Here is a 9,008-nt window from a genome sequence, read left to right as displayed (position 1 = left end):
CCTCACTGTTATCACCATAGAAGCCGTGGTAGCCGTAGTAATGACTGTGGTTGCCGTACTGGTAACGGAGTTTGTTCTTTTTCATCTTCACTGGTTGCTGATTGGACGACTGAGATCCTACACACCTGTAGGTGGCAGCACATAGGTTAATACACAGCTCATCCAACCATGTAATGTAGTTCCTGCATGGAATTCACCTTCCGGCCTTTTCTTCTCCCATTAATGGCGTCTGGAACTTTGTTGTTTGATTGACAGGTGCAGATGGGACAGTGGCTACAGCAGCATCTGTAAGTCTGGAGGAGGTGGTGCGCCGCCGCCTACGTTGACGATTCTCCCCGTGGCTGACAGATTTGTGGATGTGGCCAGGTGGCGGATGAGTGTTTCTCCGTGGAAGTACAGGGGGCGGGGCTACATCATCTCGACACGTGATGGCTGTGTTAAGTTCGCAGGGAAGAGGAGATGCGGCAACACTGCCCTCTCTGGTTAACAGAGGAACTGCAAGTATATATTTTATTTCAAAATTAAGTCATGTGCATTCAGAAACCTAAATCTATTTTACAATCTAGGTCAACATTGCCTTAAAATAAAGCTTGCATCATGTGACCCTTGCCTTTTAGCCCAGTGCTGGAACTTCTACCACAAGAATCACATTTATTATTATCCTCAATTGCATTAGACTCTTGTGGTACAATGACAAAGACTATTCTATTATTATTCCCTAAAGTGAAGCAGAAACTTCATAGTCCAACATCAGTGAAGAAAAATGTGACTGTGTATATTTGGCCACACAAACTTCTCTAGTGTCATGAAAACGGGGGCCACATTCTTTTGTCACGGTGTTCTGCCTAACTTAGGGGTCACATCCTCAGTTGTGAAGTTACACTGACCTGAAAATGGCGCTGTGGAGGTAAACAGTCGAGCAGGAATCACCTCCTTTTCCCCTTCACCTCCCCGGTGTCTGTTCCTATGTCTCCTCCTGGACTTCAGGGGGGACAGCAGGACACCACCTTCCTCCTCTCCATCTCCACTGCCCCCCTTCAGGTTCAGGGGATCAGTGATGTCACGTGGTACCAGAATCTCAACAGGGTCTCTGCACCGTGATGGCAGAGGTGAGCACTTGGGTGTCTCCTGATTGGTCGATCTGAGAAAGAAGAAGGGAGATATTTTCTTTCTTTAAAAGAACAGTTTGATTTTGAAAAGTTTTATTGTTTCATCCGGTTCCAACATCTGTTTAAAAATGTTTTATCAAGTTTTACCACAGATCCCCAACAATTTGTCATGTTGTTTCACAGACCTGATAAATACTGTCATGTTTGTGATCTTCACATGTAACATTCTAATACAAATCAAGATACTCAGATAAGCAGTGGTAAATCAATTAAAGATAATCAATCAATGGGTCTTTGATGGCCACCATCTCACCTGCTGACTTCTTCATTCAGTAGCGAGTTGAGGTTCAGCGGGTCAAAGATGTTTCCGCCAAGCAAGAAGTGACTCGGGAGCACAGGGTCCGCCTGGCTTTCACTGTGGGTGCGTCGGCGACGCTTGGCCAACCCTTTGAAACCAACACCAACAGTGTAGCGCCTCTTTCCAATTCGTTGGAGGGGAGGAGGAGAGCTGGAGGGTGGGGGCTGGCCGTTGTTGGGCTGCTGCAGGCCAAATTTAGGATACAGGGGTTGAACTTTAGTCAGCTGTGGCTGCTGGGGTAAAGGCAAGCTGCCAGCAGTGAAGGAGGGGCTGAGTCTGAGAGGTCCCTCATGAGTGACAACAGTGTCTTTATCTAATGACATCATTGTTGAGCACTTAAAGCCGGCCAATCACAGGGTATCCTGAAAACAGAGGGGAGATGGTTTTAAATTGATGAATCTTGGTCAATTGTTTTTTCACTTAATTTTAAAAGCTCAGTCTCTGTTATTGAGTTTGATATTATTTTGGCATTTAACTTTTTTTAATTAAGCTTTTTTATGTGTGCTTTTAATTACTACTGATAACTTTAATAAGACCTATGTTTGTACCTCCTGCTATCAGCAAGCATTAACATCAATGGCAGTTAAAGTACAGCTACTCATGACCGTTAAAATAATTTAAAGCAATCGAAATTTACATCCTAAAACCGTTAAAAAAGTTAATCAATTCAAACTTTTGCCAATGTAGTACTTTTGTAACTTCTTCACATAGAAATCTCACATTACTAAAACGTGATAACCAAAACAGACGAAAGTTGAACTGAACTTAGTAATACATTACACTTAGTAATACCGTCAAGGCCGCTGCCAATTGCAGCTGAATCATTTATCGATCATTAAAACAATAAATATACTCACTGTCTTGTCGCTCACTTGTTGTCCTTCACTGACCCCGCCCCTCTGTTTACAATATTTTGACACACTCCAAGTGTCTGTGACACAAATAGGTCAGTTTATGTGTGTGTCTGACTCCCCCATAACCCTCGCCAAAACACGTCCTAACCCCTCCCCTTATGCTTACTCCGCCAATCCTGGAGTGCTGTCAAGAGCAATTCACGCATACCGTATGAAAGAAGCAAGTAAACTGTTAGCCGCTAAAGTTAGCCACAACGGGTGGACATGCAGGAAGCAACTAGCACCAAGCTAACGCACGGAACACACAAAACTGTAAAGACTAACAGACGAACCCGAGTAAACTGCGCAACTCGCGTCCAAGCAAACCCACGTCGTGTCTAAGCACGAACATGCGTGCGTACTTTGGTTAACGTGTTTGCGTGTGCAAAAAAAGTTTGACACAAAGTAAAATTCTTGGATATGTTTGCAACTACCTAAGACTAAGTTGTGAGCTTCCTTGAACTAGGCCCACCATTTATATATGCGGTTGGCGTGTAACCAAGTGACTGACTGCACGGTCAACATATCATGTGCGGAGAACAGCTCCAGCATGTCCCACGTGACGGCCAATGACAACGCCGACACGCGTTGATTGGACAAGGGCTCAGGAAAGCGGGGCAAAGGGCCCTAAAGCTGCGGTGCCCTAAGCGATGCCTGGAAAGAAATAGCAACAACAAACATATAATTTCTATCAATTAAGAGCGAAAGAACCAACACATTAAAAAATAAATAAATGAAAACATAAAACAATTTAAACAAACAGTGTTGATACATCATAACTGACATTTAACTTATTATTATATTATTCTAGAACTCATCCATGCAAAGAAAGCCATATCTACCTATTCAACATGTCACTCAACCAATCATATAATAATGTATATAACATTATGTATCATTTAGGACTGGGCAACTTGACACGTTATTATGGCATCAACCTATTAATTGATTAACGCCAACAATTATTTTCCCAGGTGTTAACACAGTTAACACAAATTATTTCTAATTATTTATTTATTAGTCTGTGGCTGTGTCCGAACCTTCCCCCTACATCCTACATAGTGCACTACATACGAGGCACACTATTTTGTAGTGGTAAAAAAATGGTTCCTGAGTAGAAGTTGTCCACTATATAGGGCACTCAATGTATCCCACAATGCATGGTGGGATTTTGTGTACATCCAATGCATACTAGCCAAGCAAAAATATCCCATCATGCATCGCAGTCATGACGACATAGCAGAGAGAGCAGCAGCTTGTTATTTGTGCGACAGTAATGATAAAATAACTGCATGCTGGAGTAGTGTCCAAAACAATTTTTCATTTAATCGGTGAGTCCACTATTTGAAAGTGGTGTTTGAGAAGCTTTTGAGAAGTTGGTAGCTCTTGTAGACAAGTACATAATAATGCAGTACACCTGCAACTGATGTCAACTAATAACTGAGCTGGTAGAATCCCTGCTGACGAACACAGTAGGTTGAAGGTCAGCAGAAACGACAGTTGAGTAGTAAAAGCACGTGATTCAAAAATGATTGAAATCTTATGAAAAATAACAATCATGTACTTTATTTGTTCAATGGTGTTGAGAACATCATGGAATACAATGAAATAAAAGACTATACATTTGCATTTGAGAAGAATGTGCAATGGGTCAGATTAGGTCAAACACTCGACGGCAAGAAGGGAGGGCCTCTAGCTGTCCTTTGGATCAAAAGGATTTATTATAAACGCCTTAGCCTCACATATGTAGGATCTATGATTACGACATTGTGAGTCATCCCAATTATATAGACTCATATTCTTTGTGGGGACAAAAACAGCACAGTCCTGCCCATCATTCCCTACATCCCAACTCGTTATCATGTTGTTGGGGTTGCCTTCTGTCCAGTATGAAAACGCAGTGTCTCTGTTGTCAATCCATATAAATTTACCCTCACGTACCGAGTCAATCAACCCAACCCACGATCCTTCATATATTTGGTCACTGAATAGGTATTGGATGTTGTAGTTATTGACAAAACTTACTAAAAAAATTTGTTCTGGAAGATTTCGAACAACAGCAAGATCACTACCTTTACCCAGGCATATGGAACGTGCCTTTTTCCATCTTGTGACGTGTTCTGTGATGTTGTAACATCGCGAGTTAAACTGCTTCCAGCCAACTGGGCAACTTAAACACTGCAGTGTGTCCAAATTACAGAATCTGTCAATGCGCAGCCTGGGAGAATGTAGAATTGTAAGGAGCTTTCGCTTTTCTAAAAGAACCAATGACAGATTTGCCTGGATAGCAGAGATTTTGGCCTTGTGGATTCCAATGGTCTTCTTTAAAGGGGCGGTCAAATTGAGGACATAGTTCATATGCACCTGGAGATATTCAATTTTATGCTGTGCTTGTAGATATGCTTGGTCTAACTTCAAATTGTTTTCTTCACAGTCACGTAAAGTTGACTGGAACAACAGTTCTTTAAGGGACAACTCGTGAGTCATGTTCTCTGCTTGGGTTATGTTGTCTTGAAGAGCTGAGATTTCTGCAGCTAACCTGTCTTTCACTGAAGCCTCCTTGGTCAACTCACCTTCCAGCAAAGTCATATTCACGTGTGTTTCATTCAGCTCTAACCACAGATTCCTTATCTTGTTCTTCTCCTGGTGTTTTTCTGATAAGCAGTCAGTAATATTTGTGAGGAGTAAAGTCTTTTCAATTATTGCAAGTTGATTTCTTTCAACCAACATTGTTCTGTTGGCCTCACAGGAACTAAGATTGGATTTCAGAAGAGCAATTGCTGCAAGGAGATATGTGCTCGAGTTCTGGCCAAGCAGCACATCATTCCTGAGGAGTGGGATATCTGTAAGTAACATTTCCTTCTTCAACATCACGTTTGTCCATTCTTCTATCACCAACGTCACGCTTGTCTTTGTTTGGTTCAGCCTCAATTGTAAGATTCTATTCTGATCCTCCAAATGTTGTTTTTCTGACTGGCAAACGTTAAGGTTTGTGAGGAGAAAACTGTTTTCTGCAGATAGATTTGCACATCTGTTCTGGGAAACAGATATATTTAACAAAAGAACCCGTTTAATTTCTTGGAGCAGTTTCTTTGCCCTCTTTAACAGCAGCCGTATTCTCTCGTCCTCTAACGCTCGTCTCTCTGACTGGCAGGACGTAAGACTTGACTGAAGTAAACGATTTTCTGCCGATATATTTGCCCATGTGACTTGGACAAGGGTTAGATTTGACTTGAGAAGTTGATTCCGTGCCAAAGCAGTTTCCACCTTTGACCTCTGCATCGACAGTTCTTCTTTAAGCACAGTGTTATTTGCCCATGTTTCATTCAGCTTCTGACGTAGATTTCTGTTCTCTTTCTGTCTGTGTTCTTTCTTGGTCTGACAAGAAGTGAGATTTGAGCGGAGAATATACCTTTCTGCATTCAGATTTTCACTGGTGTTCTGTGTTACCGTCAGATTTAACTGGAGAATTTTGTTTGTATGTTCAAGTAGTTGTTTTTCTGTAGACAACGTTTCCGTTGTCAGTCTCTCCCTGGCCAGTTCTTTATGTAACAACGTGTTGTTCACACGTGTTTCATTGAGGTTTGACTTTAACTTGTCATTCCGCTCCTTTTCTTGTGGTATTTCTGCGAGACAGAACGTCAAATTCAGGCGGAGAAAATTATTTTCTGCAGAGAGATTGGCCTGTAGGTGTTGGACAATGGTTAGATTTGTTTGAAGAAGTTGGTTTTCTTCAGAAAGTGTTTTTCTTCTGGACATCTGGCTGTTCAACGCTCTCCTTAGAAAAGTCTTGTTGGTGAGTGTTTCATCCAGCTCCAACTGCATATTTCCCCGCTGATGCTCTTTCAGTTGATTTTCTGACCGACAATGCTGTAAATTTGAGTTTAGTAACTGATTTTCTGCAGACACATTTTCCCTTGTATTTTGAACACGAGTAAGATTGAACTCCAGTAGTTTGTTTGTATTTTCCAGTAGTGGTTTTTCTGCAGATAATGTTTGTGTTTTCAACTTCTCCTTGTCAAACTCCTTCTTCAGCAAAGTGTTGTTTGCATGTGTTTCTTTCAGTTTCAAATGCAGATTTCTGTTCTCAACCTCCTTCACTTGCTGTTCAGAGTGGCATGACGTTAAAATGGATCGGAGAGAAATATTTTCTGACGATAAATGAAACCTTTTGTTCTGAGCCAAAGTTAGGTTTGCTCTGAGCAGGAGGATTTCTTCAAATAGAGTTTCCCTCCTTGAACTCGCGTTTGCTAATTCTCCCCTTAGTAAAGTTGCGTTGACACATGTTTCATTCAGCTTCAACTGTAATTGTTTATTTTCTTCTGCTGTGTGTTGTTTGTTCAACAAACAAGAAGTTAGATTTGTGATGAGAAAACTGGTTTCTACCGATAATGTTTCACTTGTGTTATGGACAAAAGAAAGGTTCAACTGGAGGAGTTGGTTTGTATTTACCAGCAGTTGATTTTTACCAGCCAACCTTTCAACCATCAACTTCTCATGAACCACTTCTTTTCCTAGCAAAGTGTTGTTTGCACAGATTTTGTTTAGCTCGAAGAGTAAATCATCATTTTCAACCTGATACTTCTCTTTCTCCGAACGACAGAGAGTTAGATTTGACTGGAGGAAACTGTTTTCCCTAGCTACTTTTGGACTTGATTCTTGAACAAGGGAAAGATTTGCCTTGAGATGTTGTTTCTCTCCTGACAACTTTTTTCTCGTTATCCTCGCATCTGTCAGTTTTTCGTTGAGCAAAGTGTTGTTCATGCTTGTTTCATACAGCTGTGACCGTACATCTCTATTCTCCTTCTCCCAGTGTTGTGCTTTTGACTGACAGGAAGTGAGATTTGAATAAAGTAAAGCATTTTCTGCAAATAAAATTCCAATTCTGTATGGAATGCGAGTGAGGTTTTCCACAAGGAGGCGGTTTTGATCTTCCAGCATTTGTTTTATTCCAGACAATGTTTTGGCCATCGACCTCTCTTTCTCCAATTCTGTCAATAACAAAGTGTTGTTAGAACAGTGTTCATCCAGCCTCGACTGTAGTTTTTTATTCTCGTCCTCCATCTGTTGCCTCTCTGACTGGCAGTAGGTTAGGTTAGACTGGAGAAGTTTATTTTCAGCGCTCACTTGTTGATAGTCTTCAGCTAACTTTGTACTCTTGTTCTGTACTTGACTTAGTTCCGACTGTAAATGGGTAATTCTATTCTTCATTTGATTCATCTCTAACCCTAACCCTGTAGCCATGCTCTTCAGCTGCTGGTTTTCCAACTGGAGCCGTCCCTTCTCAGCCTCAATTTGTTTCCTGTCCAGGGTGTTCTTTTCGTTCATAAGATTCAGATCTGACCAAAGCCTGTGGTTTTCTTTCTGGAGCTGATACAGTTCTAAACAAGCCAAAGAAAGCATCCCGAGTCCATAGATAGTAAACACAGAACATAGAATAATTGTGCCCAAGATCTTGTTGTTTGTGTTCGGTTTTCCTTCAAGTTGGCCAGCCTCATGTTGCATTACACCTCCTGGATTTAGAAGCTTTCATGATAGTTTGGAAGTATCTATCAGGCAGGAGCTCTCTATATGCAGATGTAGGGTCTTTGTGGAGAAGAGGAATGGTAATGGTTAGTTACAAAACCAGCAATGGACAGTCAATAAAAACAACCTGAACCAGTATGAACTCGTGTTTACTTAGACATTAACTGTGAAACTAGCTAAAGTTGAAAGACTAGTAAAAATAAAAAACAGGCACCACTTTCAAGAGTTTCACAAATATGTGGTGGACACTGTGTACTTTATGGCTGAGAAGCTACATCACTGATGACAGACCTGGACATTCCATAGACGCAGTGGTCGAAAATCTGGTCCCATCTAAGGTATTAAGGTAATGCATTTTTTAAGGTAATGCGAGATCATTTAAAGAATTACAGGCTTATTAGCATGTCCCCCATTTACCTAACAGTACCAAGTTAGGCAACAGGCGAAAGAAACACGTCAATCGTCATGTTGGTCACCGGTCCTTTGATGTCAACACTTTCATATGTCATGTTTTTCCAGTGCCATTGATTGGTTAAAGTGAACTGAATGATCCAGGGGTCTGGAATCCTAATGATGTTTGGTCACTCCTGCCGCCACACCTGGGAACGCTCTGCTCTTCCAGACTTGTTTAAAAGACCAAGGCAAAAAAGTCATACAGCCAACATGGACAGAAAGCCATGCAACCTAATGGTAGAAATAACCATCAGCAGATCTGCTGGACTGATGAGTCCAAAATGAACGTGTCTGGTTGGAGATGTCCAAACTGTAAAGTCCGCTGAAAATTAAAATTCAAAATTGTTTTGAGCCCGAGATTTACAAATAAAATGGACTTGACTTGCCGTGACTGAAGCAGGAGACAGTTTGTTCAGTAAAGAGCAGGCGACATAGTGGTGGAGGTTCTTTGTGTTAGAAATTTGGTCAAGATTGAGCATTACTGCCACCCTTTGGACTGGAGTGTGGGTCATGTGAATGTCATTTATTTCCCAAACAGCAACAAACACACGCTTGATTTCAAACATGCATTTGTAAGACTTGCTTTAGAACAAATGAGTGTTTCTGTTGCAGGAGTAAAACCACGGCAAGGAACTGAAAAGTCCTACAACCATATCTGAGTTTAAGAAG

General features: G+C 41.3%; 2 protein-coding genes across 2 annotated transcripts in view; both read right to left on the bottom strand.

Annotated features, from left to right (window-relative positions):
- The window catches only part of mepceb (methylphosphate capping enzyme b), a 6,181-nt gene extending 3,278 nt beyond the window's left edge, over positions 1 to 2,903 (bottom strand). Inside the window, exons 1-5 of the mRNA XM_008325458.3 lie at positions 2,325 to 2,903; positions 1,423 to 1,829; positions 888 to 1,141; positions 198 to 495; positions 20 to 125 (exon numbers count right to left, since the gene is read on the bottom strand). Coding sequence (XP_008323680.1) covers positions 20 to 125; positions 198 to 495; positions 888 to 1,141; positions 1,423 to 1,793 — 1,029 coding nt within the window. The 5' untranslated portion in view covers positions 1,794 to 1,829; positions 2,325 to 2,903. The remainder of the gene's footprint in view (positions 1 to 19; positions 126 to 197; positions 496 to 887; positions 1,142 to 1,422; positions 1,830 to 2,324) is intronic.
- Positions 2,904 to 3,631: 728 nt separating this feature from the next.
- On the bottom strand, positions 3,632 to 8,377 carry LOC103389835 (girdin-like). The gene is made up of 2 exons (XM_008325435.3): positions 8,178 to 8,377; positions 3,632 to 7,946 (listed from the first exon to the last, which is right to left on the bottom strand). The coding sequence occupies exon 2, from the start codon at positions 7,863 to 7,865 to the stop codon at positions 4,053 to 4,055; it is 3,813 nt and encodes a 1,270-aa protein (XP_008323657.2). The 5' UTR covers positions 7,866 to 7,946; positions 8,178 to 8,377; the 3' UTR covers positions 3,632 to 4,052.
- Between the last annotated feature and the right edge of the window lie 631 nt (positions 8,378 to 9,008).

The sequence above is a fragment of the Cynoglossus semilaevis genome, chromosome 1 (assembly GCF_000523025.1).
Source record: "Cynoglossus semilaevis isolate Cse_v1.0 chromosome 1, Cse_v1.0, whole genome shotgun sequence".
NCBI lineage: Eukaryota > Metazoa > Chordata > Actinopteri > Pleuronectiformes > Cynoglossidae > Cynoglossus > Cynoglossus semilaevis.
Note: the sequence above shows the minus strand (reverse complement) of the source record. Positions and strands in the feature narration are given on the sequence as shown.

Coding starts and splice junctions, on each gene's coding strand:
- LOC103389835 (XM_008325435.3), bottom strand. CDS start 7,865: ATGCAACATGAGGCTGGCCAACTTGAAGGAAAACCGAACACAAACAAC.